General features: G+C 40.3%; 2 protein-coding genes and 1 long non-coding RNA gene across 4 annotated transcripts; 2 read left to right on the top strand and 1 right to left on the bottom strand.

Annotated features, from left to right (window-relative positions):
- Nucleotides 1-1,813: 1,813 nt before the first annotated feature.
- Nucleotides 1,814-6,953, top strand: scrt2 (scratch family zinc finger 2). Its single transcript, XM_085145594.1, has 2 exons — nucleotides 1,814-1,973; nucleotides 5,308-6,953. The coding sequence occupies exons 1-2, from the start codon at nucleotides 1,814-1,816 to the stop codon at nucleotides 6,105-6,107; spliced, it is 960 nt and encodes a 319-aa protein (XP_085001720.1). The 3' UTR covers nucleotides 6,108-6,953.
- Nucleotides 6,954-12,925: 5,972 nt separating this feature from the next.
- Nucleotides 12,926-17,289, bottom strand: LOC146494349 (uncharacterized). The gene is made up of 2 exons (XR_014871495.1): nucleotides 17,010-17,289; nucleotides 12,926-16,919 (listed from the first exon to the last, which is right to left on the bottom strand). It is a non-coding gene; the product is annotated as an uncharacterized LOC146494349 (long non-coding RNA).
- A 33-nt stretch (nucleotides 17,290-17,322) lies between these two features.
- Nucleotides 17,323-19,342, top strand: srxn1 (sulfiredoxin 1 homolog (S. cerevisiae)). 2 transcript variants are annotated; one of them, XM_085145597.1, is made up of 2 exons: nucleotides 17,323-17,493; nucleotides 18,380-19,342. In XM_085145597.1, exons 1-2 carry the CDS (start codon nucleotides 17,323-17,325, stop codon nucleotides 18,587-18,589), a joined length of 381 nt encoding a protein of 126 aa, XP_085001723.1. In that variant the 3' UTR covers nucleotides 18,590-19,342. The 2 variants fall into 2 exon arrangements, with proteins under 2 accessions (XP_085001723.1, XP_085001721.1); XM_085145595.1 differs by having other exon boundaries at nucleotides 17,323-17,562.
- The last annotated feature ends 205 nt before the right edge of the window (nucleotides 19,343-19,547 follow it).

Below are 19,547 nucleotides of genomic sequence, written 5' to 3'. Positions count from 1 at the left end.
TTTTACTGGTCTGACCCACCCAAAATAAAACTGGCCATATGTGGCCCCCGAACTATGAATAATTTGACACCCTGATGCACAATCAATTATCAAATATGTTATCTGGTAAAAGCTTTACACAGCTGGTATTTCATTTTTTTTGTCCGTTGAACTGAATATCTTGGGGTTTTCACTGATATGTAGAGTAAACAAGTAATCTGAAGATTTTACTTTGGGTTTTGGGAATCTCTGGTGGGTATTTTTAAAAAAATATTTTCTGACATTTTATAAATAAAATGTAAAAATAAAACATTTTATAAATAAAATGTTCAGTGAAAGAAATATCTGAGAAACTTTTGTATCATACTGAATTTTCTAGCACCGCTTAAGCCACAGGAAGAGAAAAGCAAAGCACACATTGACACACACAGATCTGATGTTACTTACAACAGAAAGAGGAACAATTTTATTTTAATAGTCTTGATTCATATTTGTACAATAATATGTCATTTAGTCAAACTAGTGATGTGATGCGAGTGCTTCCTGTTGACAGTGAATCAAACAGGTGCATCATTTGTGTTTTCTGCTTTGTGAGGCAACCGCAAGATTTTGTTTTGTCTTTTTTTTTTCCCCGTGTGATGAAATCTCTAATGAAAAATGATGCAGCATAACAATCACGGTGTGAGCTAATGAATTCACACAAACACAAACCAACCCAGAGATATGCAGCCAATTTAGTGAGCACGAATCTAATTCTGGATTTCACCCTAATCAAAAAAGATGTAATTAATTAATCAGATAATTCACTGCCACGCATGGCAGGACACACATCTGTGCACTGGTAATGGGGAGGGAGAGAGCGAGAGAGAGAGAGGGGGAAGCTGAGCTGTGCGGCGCTTGTACTTCCCTGTAGCCAAGCTCGTCAGCAGTGCTGGAATCCAGTGCAGCTTTAAAAAAGGTCCAGCTCTCCCAGACGCTCTCATAGCCTCTCCTCTGTACTGTATGTGTGCTCTCAGCATGTGAGTACAGTGCGGCGTGTCGAAGGGATGGAAAGATCTGAAGCTGTTTGTGGTAAAGGAGGTGACATGAGGGAGGCCGTGCCTGTACAAGACAAACATAAACTGTGCCACTTCATCTGAAAACAATGGGGGACAGGACACTGAGTGTGTTCTCATCCACATCTCCATTGTCTACCCTCCTCTTTTACTCCTCCTCTGAGCATGGAGCATAAGAGGGGTGAAAGAGGGAGGGGAGGAGAGGAGGAGGGGGAGCAGCAGTGGGGGCAGTGGGGGTCTGGCTGTGTTCTTTCTCCTCTGTCTGTGTGCGAATGCACAGACGGTTCAGTAGTAATTTGATGTGTGTCCCCGGGGACATTTGATGGATTAAAGCTAAGCAGCTCCATTTCGCAGCACCACCTGATCTTCCACTGCCTGTGCCCCATATAAAGGCTGGCGTGATTGCTGATCTCAGCTAGTCTGACAGTCTCTCTCTCTCCCTCCTCTCTCTGTCTGTCTCCATCTCTTCTCTTCCTCACTGGTCCCTTAAGCCTGCTGCATCACAGGAGCTATCCAGTGCTGAACAGGATCGCTTTTATTTTTTATTTTTTTATTTTTCCGGGGGAAGCTGGGGGAGCCAGAGAGTATCACACAGCATTGCCGGCAGCCTTGTTGTCCACTGGTTTCCATTTTCTTTCTTATCTTATGTTTTTGGCTCTTGTCTTCACATTAACCACAAGGATTATCGTCAAGCCAGCTCTGCTTGCGTGCTTCCTCAGAAGGGTCTTTTACGTTCTCTCATGCGTTTTTCTCAGCTCTGTGTTTTTATCCATTGAAACATGCCCCGCTCATTTTTGGTAAAGAAGATCAAGCTTGATGATTTCTCTTCGTCCAATGTGGCCACTTCCAATCATCATCACCACCTGGACGACTCGTTCACTTTTGCACGCTCCATCACAGACTCGGTGACCAGCCTCGGGGTTCGTCTCAGCGAGAATGGTGAGTTAACATGCCTCCAGTCCGAGCTGCTCCAGTTAAAGATGTGCTAGCGCTCCTGCCTGTAAACAGCTCCGGTGCTGATTTCAGCATGCCTGATATTTCCACACTTAGCACAGATGGTATCCTCTTTTGCTTTGTTGTTGAGTGAGAATTTCCTTTGAGTCAGCCAACAGCATGCTTGTAGCATGTAAATTAATTTAGATGTTATATTAAGCCAGCTGATTTTTGCACTGGTATCCTAAATAATCCTCTCCAGAGGCACCCCACCCCCACCAGTGTGCTTCCAGACTTTTGTTTTTTGACTCTAGTGAAGGACAGACACAATTCAGGTCAAAGCCACGGATTAGTTTATGTAAATAGGGAGCAAAACGTGTGTCTAATCAGGAGAAGCTCCTGTTACGTATTTGTATGACTGCACCAACCTGTGGTGGCTTAACACACATGGGCTGACTATATCTGGTCATCATGTGGACTAAAAAAAATTCATGAATATGAGCGATGAGCATCAGATGATACATTTGTCCTTAGCTGTTATTGTCCTTGAGTTCCGATCACGGTCCGATCCTCCCTTGCCCCCCTCTTCCCATCCAAATGGAGCATGCACAGTCTCCCCACCCCCATCGCTCCACTACATCTTTCTCTTCCTTCCGGGCATTTGAAAACTAGCAGGGGTTAGAGTTTCAGCCGTGCAGGCCTATCGCCGCCACAAGAGACATTAACGCAGTGTACAGTAGAGCCAGGAGGGAGGTGGGGAGTTGGGTTAAAGGGATAGTGAGGGGAAGGAGAAAAGGGAGACAAAAATGCTTGGGGCAGCAATGAGGCCGATCACGTGACAGATGTACAGTAAACACGAAGAAAGGCACATAGCTGCACTGTGGACACCACACTCACTGCTCGCACTAAGCTCCAGTCAGAGCTGTGAGGCGACCTTCACTTTCACGGTCCGCTTTAAGCCCGCCGCTTCCATTTTGTGGCCACGTTTGGTGGGCCATATGTGAGTCTTTGTTGTGGTTTCTCAGGATGTTATCATGGCGTGAAAGGCTTCACGGTCCACGGCTAAATGCTGTGTTCATACCCACCTGTTATTCAACCTTGTCAGCAACAAGGTGAAATTCAAAAGACGGGGGATTTAAAAAAAAAAATGTTATTCGGGGCAAAAGAGACTGAACAGGTTTGCAAACTCTAAATAACTTCCAGGTGAAGACTAAAAAAAATTATGTCTGTTAAAACATTTTTATATATTTAATCATATAATGCAGCTTACGCTAATTCTGTTTTTTAGTTTTCCTTCTGCAAGATTTAAAATGATTAGAAATCCATTTGTATAATTTTTGTCACTCTCTATTGTTCTTGAATCTATTGTTCAACACCGTGAATAATGCATTATATTAAAAAGCAAGAAAACACAATAAGGCAAAACATTAATGTTGCCAAAAGGCGTTTAATTCTAACAAAAGAATTGTTCTTTTCATGCCGAGTTAAAAAAAAAGAATCCTCAGCGTGGCTGAAATCCCTAACATCAGCACTTCTGCCGTGCCAGGAGAGTTTCTTCCCCCCATTGTGGAGACATTTGACTTGAGTGTCTGTCGAACAACAAAGAGGGGTGGCTGAGAGGGTCCATTAATTACATGCTTGCTTTGCATTACAGAAATGAGTCTATGGGCTGTAAAGGCTGATACAGCTCGAGTCCTAAAGCTTCGTGTCTGACCTTGGGTAATTGAAACATAGTAAACAATTCTGCTTATACTGATGCAGCAAAGTATGCTTTGTTGATTAAAAAAAAAAAAAGAAGCAGAAAAAGCCCATGCTGTGATTTGTAGCATGCAGTTATATTCATAACATTTAATAGTGTGGCTGCAAAACAGGTGGATTTAATTTCTGAAGCAGAAGCAGCATTTGCCTATTTAACTGTAATTATAAGAATATGTTTTTAAAGGATAAATAAGCATGTGTTTTTTCTAATAATCTGGTTTTGAAAACAAGTGTTCCTCTCTTTCTGACAAACACCATCTGTGCATTTAAAAAAGTGAAGCCATGCAGTGCAGCACAATACTGTGTGCGCAGGCCTGGTGTTTTCCCTGTCCCCGCATGTCATGGTCATATCTTTGACAAAGTGGGTGTGTGAACTCAAACCCTTGGGAATGGAGACGCTGCAGTAAGAGAGCACTTCAACTGATTTCTTAATGGCTTGTTTCTTGGAGGTACTTCAGTGTGCTCACTGCTGTAGACAGGTGACCTTCTTCACAAAAAACGTGCATGATGCCATTTTGCACAATATCAAGCACGCTCTCAATAGAGTGCTATTGTGTGTTGCAGGTACTTGATCTGTTCCTCGCATTATTCCTGTCTTCTCCAGCACTCAGCTGTTCTAACAGCTGCACTATTTTTTACAGATGATAGCCTATTGATCACTTCAAAACTTTGAATTTCATTAAAAAAGAAGTCAATACCTAATTTCCACTGCTTGCTGCACACGGTGCAGGAATGGCTTTTTTTCTGCAGTTATGCACTATTTGTCAGGGGAAGGAAATTTCACCACATTTTATGTTTGCTCGCTTATGTTTAACCTATACAATATCAAGCCTGAAGGTAGTATATGCTCCAGAGATTCATAACGTAAGGCTAGATCCAGTTACGTTTTGATGCATTTAGCTGCCAGCGAGCCTTCCAGCTCCTGTAGCACTGAGCTGCTTCGGAGAGAAAGGAAAGACTTGAATGATGCCAATAAAATATATCACTCTGAAACCATGCTCTGCGCAGTTTAAATCACTTAGGGGCTTTGCTCTACTGCATCATGTTTAAACCTGCTTGAAGAAGTAGCACAAAAGACCTGCATTAGATATGCATGTATCACATTAGTCTGTTTCACAACAAGCAAAGAAACACATTTAATTTGTTAAACCTGTATAAAAAGCTTTAAAATAATATAGTAAAAAAAGGGGAGATTTTTATTCTAGGATTTAGTCCTAAAACATAATTCTCTTTGATGTCAGCAGTCACAGTGAAAGACGGGCCAGTCAGTGAGCCTACTACATTTAAGATGGGTTTTAATATGCATCTTCCTACACAGGAGACTTCTTTGATGAGCTATTATCTAGCGCTCATCTTTATTGTAAAATTGCAACCTCTCTAAACGCAGCTGAGCTTGCACGTTTCCCTGCATCACTGAGCTATTGTCTGTAAAACCTGTGGGTTGTGGAAAAAATGAAATTAGCTCTGCCACTCAGTCTTTCACCATCATGCAACACTACAATCATGTAATCATTAGCATGTCACTGTGTCCTTACTCATCACAACCCTTGGCCAATTGTGTTTGTGTGTTTCTCTTGTCCAGGATACATCCAGGATTACATCACGCCATCTGTATACCAGGGGGAGAAGAAGATGGAGCACAAGCTTGCTTCACCAGTGTCAGACCCCCTGTACACCCAGGTGAGCAGCGGAGGGGAGTACTGTGACCCTGACCTGAAGCACCCCGACAGCCCCCAGTCTGGCATGACTGCCAGCGGCTTCTACACTGGTGAATCGGAGGCCCTGGCCGAGGGTTACACCATGGATGCCTTCTTCATCTCTGACGGGCGCTCGAGGCGAAAGGGAGATGGGGAGAGTCGTGGTGGAGGCTCCAGAAGCAGCAGTGCCAACGGCGGGGCTCAGGAGAGGGGAGCCGGCACGCCTCGCCACACCTGCAACGAGTGCGGCAAGACGTACGCCACCTCCTCCAACCTCAGCAGACACAAGCAGACGCATCGCAGCCTGGACAGCAAGATGGCCCGCAAGTGTCCCACCTGTAGTAAAGTGTACGTATCCATGCCAGCGCTGGCCATGCACATCCTCACCCACGACCTCAAGCACAAGTGCGAGGTGTGCAACAAAGCCTTCAGCAGGCCGTGGCTGCTTCAAGGTCACATGCGCTCACACACGGGGGAGAAGCCCTTTGCCTGCGCCCACTGTGGCAAAGCCTTTGCTGACCGTTCAAACCTCCGCGCCCACATGCAAACACACTCTGCCTTCAAGCACTACAGATGCAAGCGCTGCAATAAGACCTTCGCTCTCAAGTCCTACTTGAACAAGCACTATGAGTCAGCTTGCTTCAAGGGCTCTGCAGACGAAGATGACTCTGGATCAGAAAACTAACCACAAGGAAGAAGTAAAACACTGAACCCCTGTTGTAGGTTCACAACCAATAACCCTGTTCACTCTGCCCTCCATGCCTTTTTTCTTCCCTTTTTTTAGAAAGCAATATTTTCACTGAGATTACGTGAAGAAACTCTAATGATTATGGCAAAGACAATTTCAGAAGATGCTGGATTTTTTTCCCTGCACAGTAGCTAATCGTCCACAGAAACATACAATCAAACAACCTTCCCCCAAATAGAGACTGTAGATGATAGATGTACACAATTCAGCAACATGCTTGCCACGGATGTGGGAACATGGAAACACACAAAGACATGCGTGCACACACAGACACAGACACACACACACACGATAATATATGAGGCCTGGCATGTGAATTTTTATCAATGACTAATATGATATTGATATCAATAGTAATAATATTTAGAATCCTGATATTTTATAGGAAATAGTAACGAAAAAAGAAAAAAAAAACATAAAAAAGGACTAACAGTGTTCTTTTGTTTTTTAGAGACAAAATGACCTCTTGTATTTTTATGCTGCTTTTTATTTGCTAAGAATTGAATTCTTTTGCAACTGCCAACATGAACTTTTTATGAAAATGTGAACTATGACAGTATTTGCAAAAAAGGGAGATCATTTTAAAAAGGTAAAAAACACAACCCCCTTTTCCACACCAGTGTTTCAATTCAATGGATGTTATTTTTCTATTTGATTTTTCTAAATTTATTTTTTTGTGCTGATTATCCCTTCTTAATCAAATGCTTCTTTGTAACTGTGGGTACTCACAAAAAAAAAGCTGAGTTAAATAAGCTATTTAAGATCATAGGTCATCCAATTCAATTCTGCAAGAGCAGTGGTTTTAAAACGTTGGCCTGTTGAACAGGTTATCACGCACTCCGCCTGATCAAATTCATAGTCTCACCCTGATGCACAGACACTGAGAGCCAGACCAAATGATCTCGTCGTTATAATAAGTGCCATGTGCGGTTGACTCGTCTATAGCAATGAAAACTCGTTGTTCTTCCTCCACCGTGGTGGCTTCCATAAACTCCAGTCTTTACGAGCAATCTTCACCCAGTGTTCGAGGTGCTCCCCCCCCCCCTCCGCCAGTGTTACCTCAGAGTGAAGGTATGGACTCACCCACCCTCAGTTACAAAGTGACAGTCAAATTTTTTTGTTTGTCTGTTTTATATGTCGCTAAAAGCTCCGCCCACGGTTTAGATGCATACCATCTATTTATCATGTAAATACTTTATTTATTTACCTATTTATCTATCTATTTATTTATTTATTTATTTACCTGATTTTGTGTATTTATTGAAGACTTGCTTATTTATCATGTATTTATTTATGGTTTATAATTTAAAAAAAAAGGAACATCCATTGACCTTGTAAGATGCTGCTGATTTTCAAAGAAAATGTTTATATGCATGAAAACTGTAGAGAGTCCATGGGACTTAGTTTTTTAAAGAGGAACAATGTACAGTAGCAGCGCTAGAAGACTTCAAATGAATGACTGCAGAAGTATTTTTGTTTTTGTGGCAATAACTTACCTGACATAGCAATTGACATGTATAACAATCATAACTCCACTTAGGGCAATAAAATGAAACAACTTTATCTCACGGTTTCTCCAATGTCCACCTCCCCCTCCTCTTCCTCCTCATTACTGAAGATTTTCCGGGACTTTCTGTCTTTAAATCTCAGGCGATAAGGAATTTTTATAAACGGCCGACATAGACATGGATGTAGATGTAAAAACAAGTCAAATAATGTAGGTGTAATTAAGTTACACCAAGTCTGCAAAGGTGGAAAAGCAATAATAATTGTGAGAAAGTATCCAAATCTGTTCGAATTCACCTGACAGTATTACTGTTGTTCTGGCCAAGCAGGTGCAAAAATATCTTCTGGCAGCTTGAGTAACTGAATTGCTAGAAGGTTCATAATAAATCTCATTTAACACACTGACATAATAAAGCAATTAAATATAGTTAAGTAAAGTCGCAACCGATCCCAAACGTGTCACGTGCCGTTGAAGGAAATCTCTGAGGCAGAATGAAGCTGGCTGCACGTACATCTTAACCAGCACTAATGGAAATGATCTTGACATGAACTGCTTTGGTGGAGAAAGTTTTCAACACTGTTGCAATAAAACGACGCGGTGTAATGCACTTCTAACTCCCACATCATTTGTCCCGCATCCCTCCCCACCCCAACAGCCGTCCTCATCCTGTCCCAACTGCTTCTAAACAGACGCAGCGAGGATGAGATGTGCTGAAGTGGGATTGGCGGAGGGTGGCGGAGTGTGGGAGGATAACAGGTGTTTGCAGACAGACTGCAGATAGGGAGCGTAATTGAGTCGGTGAGCGACCTCCAAGGGGAAGGTCAAGCACCAGCAGGCAAATGCACTGTCAGCTATTTGCATATTCCAAATGGATGGCACGATCACAGTAATGCTGAGCTTGCCCTTAATAAAACAAAAACACAATGCTGAGGATAAAAGAGCGTAAAGATGGGCTTCTGCTCTGTTTGTCCGTCCTCTCCTCCCCGTTTCACCATCATCCTGTCAATGCTCGCCTAACCGCTACAGCTGAATCACTGCATGAGAGCATCCAAACCACCTGTCTCCTGATTAACTCGCCGAACACACGTCGCTGTATTAGTGAACTAATGCAGAGATCACTGCTTCCAACTTATTCTATGTTTTACATTTCACCATGGCATATAAGGCATCTCCAAAACCTTTACTAAGGCAGAAGGCACCGAGATCATTAAAAAAAAGATTGATTGGACATATATTATACCTGTGGGCTTCTATCTAAAACTGTGAGTATTACAGCTAGTCCTCAGAGAAAATACTAATTGCAGAGAGGGAGGCACAATTTGATTCCAAACCACTGATTTAGACGTAGGGAAACATTGTTCCTCTTTGATAATTTTGTAAATATATTTGTAAATATATCACAGCAATAATATGACAATGCATGTAGACATTTAATTGCTCTTTTTCTATTCATGCTGTCTTTTTTTATTTAAAGAAAAAAAAAGACAAATACAGGTACCAATTGCAGTCTGGGTGGCCACGTGAATCAGGGAGTGTCTTGATTAAAAAGCTATCTGTTGTAAGTTACAAACAAAAAAAACCTTCAAACTCTGTGTATTCTCAAAGATTTGATCATGTTCTGTTTTTCTTTTTAGTTGTATTTTTTTTTCCTTTTTCATTTATTTTCTTCTATTTATGTGCCCGGCTTGGCTGCGCAATGAAAAAGTGCCAAAAAGTATGATTTCCATGACAAAAGCCTTCAACATATGGTTGGCTGCTTGAAACCTTCCATATGGTCCTCAAAGAAAAAAAAACTGATTAAGATTTTCCACTTTCATCCTCTCTTTCTCTCTATTTATCTTCCTTCTCTCTCTCTCTCTGTCTGTCTTTCTCTGTTCCAGCTGAGTATGAAGAAACTTAAGCCATGATTGCTGAGGGGTGTTTTGATTTTATCTTGTTCTGCTACAATTAATAATGATGACAACAATAGCAATGATAACATTAATAAAAACAATAGCACAAGGAACCTGCAAGTCCACTCTCCTTCCCTTTAAAACAGTCAAATATGATTTTATTAAATGATAACGGGGTGTTTTTGTGTTTTTATTATCAACACATGCACACACACATGTATCCTGCAGATGTTTGCCCACACACTTAGAAAATGGCCAGCCTGGTATCTGTTTGGAGTATCCCTTAGTCAACATTAGCAGAGTGAGTAATTGTAATTATGACTATAATGTGCCATCAGCTGTAGCCTCCTCTGTCAATGTTTGAGGGATTTTATGAGCTTTACTGTCAATTTACTAACTTTTAATTTCACCGCTCGGAGGCACAGAAATGCCAATATCCTTTGTTTTTCACAACAGCTCGGAACGGGAGTGGTCAGAGGACCTGACAGCACCAATGTAGCTTTGAATAAGAGTTCCTGAGATGTCGGCGTTATCAAAAGCAGAGGCATCTGTTCCACCACTATTAAGCCCTTCCTGGTCATTAAATTTTAATGGAACATTGATTTTATGCTGGAACTACTCTTTCTGAGTGACTCAAAAGCCAGAGAAAAATATGGAACAAAATAAAAATGAATCATGACAGCGGACAGGGATTATTATTCTGGGGCTTTTCTTGATTGGTTTCCAGGGAATATACAACACTTGAATTCAATCGCTTGTGTCCTTCAGTGTCCTCCAGCAGCACAGCAGCAGTATAATGAGACAGCAGGCAGAGCAGAGCAGGGGCTCAGAAACAAGACGCTTAGCTGCACACTCCTTCCTTCAACATGGGGAAGCAGTGATTATCCTGGCTCCTGCCTCCATGGTAGTTATCCTAAAGTTAAACACGTAACAAAATAAAGCGGCATATCGGTTTTCACGTGTGGAGTCAAATGACAAGTTTACAGCCAAGTGCTGATTAAGCTCGCAGCACTGCAGACCGCACATCAACATTCACATGCGGCGCTCACTCAAACTTTACCCCGGCAGATGTTGTCCCTTATCAGATTTTATGATGAAAGTAAATAACTGATTTCATTACACGGCAATGGACTGTAAAATGGGGACCCACAGAATCCAATTACATCACCCATGGGTGTGCTATGTGTGTAACAACAGCCACTGTGAGCGATCGCCATCAGGAGGCAGGTAGGGCAACTGTGGCCCTGCATACTATATCACACCCCCTCATCTGCAACGCTCCAAAACCCGGCACACAGCCAGCACCCCCCACTGCCCTCTCGCTGGCAGCAGATCAGGTAAATTATTTAAAACAACCTGCAAAATTGAGCGTGCTACACCCACACTTCAAAGATATTGACTTGAGAACACCATCATCTTCTGAGTGACTATCTGAGAGAAAATATTTCTGCCTTCTGAAGGAGTAAGGGGTTAATAAAATGCTACCGCACAAATCTAGAGCAACAGGAACCGTTAAACCTCGCACACTGGAAAAATGGTAACACTGCACACAAAACGAAGTAGCTGCGTTTTCTTCACTAATACGTCAATATATTTGCCAATTTTGCTAATATGTTATCTGCCTTAATCATGCAGCGTTTGATAAAGGTTTGATTACAAAACTTTGAAGACATGTTTTTTTTACTATATTATGTCATTTGTTAGATTAATCAGTAAATTGGGAATCTAATAATAACAATAATCTTTAAAGTACAGTATGTGCTCTGTCCAGCATGATCTTGTCTAAAAAGCTGAACTTTAAAAAAGTCTATCAAATAGAAATTAACCTGGAAAAAAGTTAATACTCAAGTATCTGTGCAAGAATTTTTAAAGCAGAAGTACTAAAACACTTTGTTGTTGAATATTTATTTTAATTCTTTAGCAGCTTTGAAATGAACGATTTGAATATTTAAAAAATCCAAAACACTCCTTTCCTATATTTTAAATATAAACTAACTGAAAAAAATATCTGCAGGTTTTTTTACATTATTAATTTGATGTAGTTCAAATTCTGATTTGCTACTCTGCACAGGAAAGTCATACACAGGCTATTGTGGTAAACACGGCAAACAAGCAGAGCTTAAACAACAATTTTGTTAATCAGTGAGTCCTTTCAGGTTCTTGCTCCCAAACATTTCCAGGTTCTGGCTTCTGACATGTGAGACTAAAGAGTTTTATATAAATAAATATTTCGGTGTTTGGGGCACATGCAGAGATCTCTTTTTTTTCACTGTTCATGGAATAAATAGCTCATTAATTCATCAAAGATCGGTCATAAAATAGACTTAATGGATGCTCCTGCTGAATTTACAATCACTCTTTATTTCAGTTGCTGCAGGTGTCTCTCAGTTACTGGCTGGTGAAAAAGCAAACAACTAATCATTTTCGTAATTATCTAAATTATCATCAACTAATTCAACTCTCCTTTATTTGGTGCCGGCCCTTGCTCTGACCCTTTTCATACATCTGGCGCCATCTGTAGGCTGTTCACCAACTGTCAGCGTAAACAATCTAAGAAAAAAAACAAAAAAAAAACAGGCTTTGATGTTGATGACAGTGCTGTCAGTTCAACTGGATGATTCAGCTGAAGGAGAAAATCTGCTCTGCATCGTTTTCAAGCTCCTCAAATCCACATGCAAACAGTGCCCCACTGCATAACCAGCAGGTATGCACCCTGACCAAAGTCACTCAACAAGAGGTTGGTAAAACCAGCCAGGACCAACCAACTGTAACTGCCCCTTTAAGAGCTAACAGTTTGTCTTTTCACATTCTGCATCACAGGAGAGATGCTCATTAAAAGCGCCTCCATTCCTCACTGTTTCATCAAGTGAGACTGCCAAGCTCTTTAACTCAGTGTTCTTGATGTTTGTGCTGTTTGTGTAAAACCCATCTGTTTCCTCATCTCTCTGTTGGCAGAGGGTCCACCTCATCCGTATGCTTCTCTTTTTGAAGTCATGTCAAAATCGCATTTTTATGCATCTTAGATATCCAACTTGTCATCAGCACTCAGGCAAAAGTCAAGGAGGTTATTCCTTAAATAGCTCCTTTTCCCTTCATATACAATGTACGCAGTAACAAGGACAGCACTGCATTACATTATAATTAGCAGAGCTGCAATAATTAGCTGATTAGCGTATAAGTTCATCAATCAGCAACTATTCTGATTACAGAAAAATAAGAAAGCAAATTTTAGACCAAAATTCAAAATATTTACTTCTTAAATGTGAGGACGTTTACACAAACTTCTGATTTTTTTTTGTTCTGGCATTTTAAAGCTGAAACCAATCAAGAGAAGAACTGATGAGGATTAAAAAATATTTTACAGAATTTGCTGATTATGAAAAGGGCAGTTCAAACCCATATTCAATTGTTGTGCTTTTTTAAAACATACTAATTAATGTAAAGTAAGAAAAAGGTGGACAAATCAGTTGAAACATGATAAGAAGATAATACTGAATTGTGTTCAACTCGATGAATTCGGTAGGCATGTCTGATTATTTTATCACAGCCTTTTTGTCAGATCACTCTAAAAGGACTAGTGATTCATCTGAAAATGGAAATGTGCCTGTAAAATAGCAAATATGACCTTCATCGTTTTCGATGGAGACGCATTAAATGATCATGGTGTATAAATTCTGACCAATCCTGTGGGAGGAGAACTGACTCTTGTGAACAATGAATCAACGGATGGACAGACAGACACCTTGCCACATAAAAAATAATCGTTAACTTTCTTTATTGTGTGCTTTTTCTCATTTTTTTGTGAATGAATTACACTCAGAAGATGAGCGTTGGGTGCGGGCGACCATAATTGTGTAAAAGCTAACTAACAGAACAACTATCTAAGATTTTTCAGTACAATTGTGGCTTTATAATAAACACATAATCTATTTTCTAAATAAACATCAACATATAACAATATAACAACAATATATTTACAACAATATTAAAGAACTCAAATCATTTTCTGTCCTGTTATATCTTGTTTAGCCAACTCAATTTTTAATACCTTTGTAGTTCAGCATATCACACTGGGAAAAAAAATACTATAACTATTTTTGAACACACACATTGTCCTATAGATGCATAGATAAACAACGAATAATTTAATAGGGATCACTTTGCAAGAGCGTTACTGTCTGTCTGATTTAAAGAGGCCAGATGCTTATCCATCAGCTGTTATGTGTTCACATGTGTTTAAATGTTGGCTTGCTTAAGTAAGTGGAGCGCCCTCTGTTGGGTTTGAGTTAAACAGCAGTAAAGACTCAGTGTAGTCAGTCACCTCCAGGTTAACTGATATTTACTGACTTTTGGAGGTTGTTCAGTTTTTCTTTTATGACTTCATGATATGAGATCATCTACAGGCCGATTCTGGTCCTCAGAACAAACTGTTTTGATGTGAGTTGCTGAGTTATAGAGATACACTCTCTGGTCACTTTACTAGCACACCTGTTCAACTGCAAATATCTAATCAGCCAATCACATGGCAGCAACTCAGAGCATTTAGAAATGTATACGTGGTCAAGATGACCTGCTGAAACTCAAACTGAGCATCAGAATGGGGAAGAATTAAGTGTGGTATTTTCGCCACACAACCATCTCTAATGTTTTCAGAGAAAGGTCTAAAAAAGAGAAAATATCCAGTGAGGAGCACTTCTCTGTGTGATCCCTTTAGCAATGCCAGAAGTCAAGAGGAGAATGACCAGACTGCTTCCAGCTTATAGGAAAGCAGTAGCAACTCAATTAACTCAACCACTGGTTACAACCGAGGTATGTAGAAGAGCATCTCTGAAAGCACAGCATCAACCACACCAGGTGCTACTCGTGTAAAATGAAATCTAAGGCTACAATTCACAAGTGGCTCATCAATTCTGGATAACAGAAGATTGGAAAAATGTTGCCTGATGAGTCTTGATGTCTGCTGCCACATTTGGATGGTCGAGTCAGAATTTGGCATAAACAGCATGTTGTTTAAACACCACACCCTACCTGAATATTGATGCTGACCATGTCACACATTTTCTGACGGCTGCTTTGTCACAAAACTCTAATCATCTCTTGGAACAGGAAATTCACATCATGGATGACAAATCTGCAGCAACTGTGTGATGCTATCATGTCAACATGGACTGAAATCTCCAAGGAATAGTTCCAGCACCTTGTCGAATCTATGCCACAGAGAATTAAGCCAGTTCTGAAAGCAAAATGAGGTCCAACACAGTACTAGCAAAGTGTATCTAATTAGATGGCCAGGGAATGCAAGTTATACCTTGTGGTGCCAAAAAAGAAAAGAAAACTCAGCAGCAATGTCTATTGGAAGAAATCATGATTTAGTTAATCAAACTTGCGTGCAAATCTCTTTCTATACCAAACCAGATTTGCCAATCCTATGATTCTCCAGAAGAAAGAGTCCAACTACCCGTGACGAGATCTCATGTTGGAAAGAGCATGACAGGATAAAAGCTGAAGTGTTAGCTTCACTGACTAAGAAAATAGTTCCTACATGAGACTGCTCACTAGATGGTTTGTGGATTTTTGTTGAGTAGCCAGGTCATGATTTATATAAAGAGACACTGATGCAGACTTTCTCACATGCATTTTTTTTAATCACCTCGAGCGTCAGTTCAACTGGATTTACTTTTACTTTTACTTCTTATATGTTTAAGGGAAGATGGAAAACTCCAAAACCTGGAAACTCACACCAAACAATCTGGGAAAAACAGCACTATAGGCAAGAGGGAAATCATGTTAATTTGATTTTTGGATGAACTATTTCTTTTGGCTTTACAGTTGGAAAAAAATGTCTCTGTGCTTTTGTTTTTGCTATAAGGTCAATGAACGGTGCACTGAGTGTGACTGCGGTTTAATCCACATCTAAATGACCTCTCTCCGAAGCACCACTTGTTCTCTCTCTGTAGATGAGATTTGGGGTGCAAATTTATTTCAAGGCGAGGAAGATCATTAAACAGAAATCTCATTCTCATGTACTTGAAGGAGATAGTGCAGGAAATAATTTCATAGATTTCGGCAGCGACAGCCATCGGCGAGTAATCAACATCACTGAGCGAATCAGTCACACGTTCGGCCGGAAACACGCAGACATCCGCTGTTGCTAAACTGTGTTAAGATCTCACACACATTCATCTATCACAAAGAAGACTGAAAAGCAGCGTCAGAATAATTATCACTTTAAAAGCATGTCAACTTGTAAAAAAAAAAATAACACTGCGTAAATAAATATAGCTCACTTCCTTGTCTGAAAGCTGGCAGGTAATTTTCTCCAGCTGCTCTAAGTGTGACAATCCCACGGGGACTGGAATCTAATATTAACAGCAAATCATTATGTGGGAACTGTTCTTCCGTGACCTGCCGCTGTACCTGTGTGACTAACTCAATCTAAGTAATTGAGATATGTTAACAACTCGCATACCACCCTGCTGTGACAGCAGAGGGTCACGCAGAGTGTAGTGGGACTCTGAACACACTTTAACGCTGGAGATGATTTAAATGTCTATACTGCTTGACTGACACGGTCTCTTGTCTTCATGTGACGCTGGTTTCTTTTCAAACGACTTTTGATTGACGGCAAAGCAACAATTCGACTATGGTATGAAGTGGTGAATGAGAGGGGAGAGACATGTCACCGTTACTTATTTACTATACTGCAGTTATTCATGCAGGAACACTAAATCGTGGAGCCCATGTCAGCATATTATGATCCATGTCACTATATTAGAGTTTAAGTGGGGTTTTCAGTATTCTGGTGTCAGCTAAATTGCTCTTTCGGAAACAAAGTAGAAAATGTGAGGCAGTTTTCAAAGCTAAGCTGTTCTCCAGTGAAATAATAAACAGATTGCTGTTTCTACACAATCACCTGACAATGAGGCAAAAAAAAGAAAAGCTGATTACACCCACTGCAGCATAACAGGATCCATTTTGTTCAGCTTTAATCTGTAATGCTATATTATATGCTGATACCTCTGTTAATGATTACACACTATATATAGGCCACTTTCATGTTCTAACTGATCCCCGTGTGACCAATTAATCACCATAAAAGGCGCTGCCACTGCATTTCAAAGAATTTCTAATAATTCAATATACTGGGCTGCCTCTTCTGTCCAAGAAATCAGTTTTAATTGTCTCATTATAAGATGATGCTGTAGCTTGCTGTAGCTGTGGCTTGGAGAAAACAATAGTTGTTTCCGCTCCACCGCCGCAGATCTTTTGAAGCTTATACTTACCTGTGTGAGCCCAGACATCCTTTTTTTTCCATGTAGCCACAGCAACCTGGCTGGTTCTTTGAAATCCCTGCAAAAATAGAATATGAACAAGTAAGGAGGAGGAGGAGGAGGAGGTAGAGGCCCATATCGTGCAACAGTCCACAAAACAAACAGTGACCTCATTAATAGAAACCACTGCCACCGAAGGGCTCTGGGGTTGTTGCAGCTCTACATAACTGCACGATTAATTTCTGGAGTGGATTTTAATGGGACACAGCAGTTTTGCAGGCATGCGTTATATCTACACGTCTTTAAACGCTACCAAATGCACACCTAAAGTTTCTACTTTGGTCGAAACCCTGTGACCGCTGCCCTCGAGAGGGCATGGCAATTGTGTGATTGACAGAGAGAAAAGCCAATCAAAACCTTTCATTTTTAACAACAGGAAGTAAAGAAACAGTCGAGTGTACTGTAGTCGGTGGGTATGCTAAATGTTTCGGCTGTACTGTGGTGCAAAATCTCCGCTGAAGCTGGTGTTTTTAACCGGCAGAAATATGTCGATAGCGCCCACTGACCGTGGACCGGCGGTCGGTGACCAAAGCACCGACAACAGGTCGATTCACTCGGACACCGTGGAGGAGGTCCATAACATCCCGATGCAGGTCATCATCAGACCATTTCCTCCAGTGCTGGACGAGCAGAAAGTCCACAGCTTGATGGACACAATAAGGGTGACACGGTTGTTTTATGTTATCATTGTTTGTGGATTATGACGTTTCAGGGTAAATATTGGCCCACTGCACTGCTGAGTTACTCAGTTTAGCTACACACCTCTGTAGTGACAGGTTTTACTATAACAGTGCCAAATACTCTAAACTAGGCACTGTTGCGTTACAAGAAAAAAACAAAACAAACATCTGCAAACATTGGAAAACATCTTTGCTTTCCAAGTGCCTTTTTAACTTCCCAAACACTGCCCCAACTCCTCCCAATAAATGACGTAATTGTGATAAAGACCGTTGGCGCCCCCGGTCCAGCTGAAGACATGGCACGTATTTTTCCTGCATTAACCTGCATGGCTTCTCTGCTTCCTCCACTTTCACTGTATGCAAAACATACTATAGAAAAGTGGCTGTCACCTCATTAAAAAGAAAATCAAAAGAAGCTGGTATTTTATCAAGTGTTGACTTTTGTAATTTTGAGCCAATCACAATATAGGACATTGTTTCAGTATGATAGATAGATAGATAGATAGATAGATAGATAGATAGATAGATAGATAGATAGATAGATAGAGATTACACAGGATTGGTGTTAAAGGGTGGGATTTTCTTCAAAAATCAATATATATTTAGTTAGAAATAGTTCCTTCCTCACTTTATTGGGAAGATTTTAGAATTATTATAGTCCTTTGGTTTATCAGAAGAGGCAATAAATAGAATATATGTATGACACTTTTTACTTTAAGACATTTTCTTGTCGTACTTGCTTAAATTTCACTCCACACCTTGTTGTAGGCTTTAACTGACACTTTATCTTTCCTTCCAGGAGACGGCAGACATCAGCGTTGTTCCTCCTATTGATGTGCTCTGGATCAAAGGCAGCGAGGGAGGAAATTACTACTACTCCTTTGGAGGCTGTCACAGGTTTGCTGCCTATCAGAGGTTGAACGTGCAGACCATTCCAGCAAAGATCATCAAATCTAACATCACAGACCTAAGCACTTACTTGGGGGCTTCAACGCCTGATCTGCGGTGATGCTGGAGCAGCTTGGAGATTTCCACCCCCCGCTTCAAATGTACTTGCCTCAGGTGGATCATACATAATATGGCTGTAACTCTCCTGTTAGTGACTGCGGAGCAAAGGCTTTGCCAGCAGGGGGAAATGTAGCTCTTTAGTTAAATATGTTACATTTTGTGATTTGAAACAGCTTACATGTATGCATGTTAATCATGTGATAGCTTTAATGTTGCCAAATACCATCTGCACATACACATTTAACAGTTTTCTTAAAGTTCTTTATTTAAAAAATATGACGGCTGAGATTGGGCTTAAGATAAGTTGGGGTTTTTTTGTTTTGTTTTGTTTTTTAACTTAAATCGACTTATAGTGTGAAAGTATGAAAGAGAAAATGAATTTAGCACATCTTCATCTTGGCTATAAAATGAAACCTTAGCATCGAGCCCAATAACAATAGACAAAAGTGAGAGTGTCGATCATCTTTTTTTTTTTTTTTTTTTTTTCGCCTGTCCCATTTGGTTCTTTAGCCATCAGAATTGTTGTCGATCATCTTACTTCATGTAAGGAGAAAGGCGAGATGAGTTAAAAACGAGGCACCAACTATTCCATAAACCCAATTTTAAAAGTATAACCCTATATAAAATAATTTACTACAAGCTCTCAATTTTGCTGGTTTTATTGGTGATCAAGGAATAAATATTACAACTAATTTACCTACATTTATTAATGATTCATTTTTTAAAATGAAATAAACACCAGTCTTAAATTAAATGAACCTTTTATCCATTTGCTTTTTTCCAGTCAGCATTTTCAGCTGTTTGCTAATATCATAAAGATGATGTGAAGAAGATTGTTATAATATCAAACTTCTTAAAAAGTGACATAAACAAAGACATGCTACATATGTATACGATTCAACGCTGCAAAAAATTGTAAAGAAAATACAACTTAAATAAAAATTTTTTTAAAGCATGTA

Source organism: Neolamprologus multifasciatus, chromosome 20 (genome assembly GCF_963576455.1).
Source record: "Neolamprologus multifasciatus chromosome 20, fNeoMul1.2, whole genome shotgun sequence".
NCBI classification, from domain to species: Eukaryota; Metazoa; Chordata; class Actinopteri; order Cichliformes; family Cichlidae; genus Neolamprologus; species Neolamprologus multifasciatus.
Note: the sequence above shows the minus strand (reverse complement) of the source record. Positions and strands in the feature narration are given on the sequence as shown.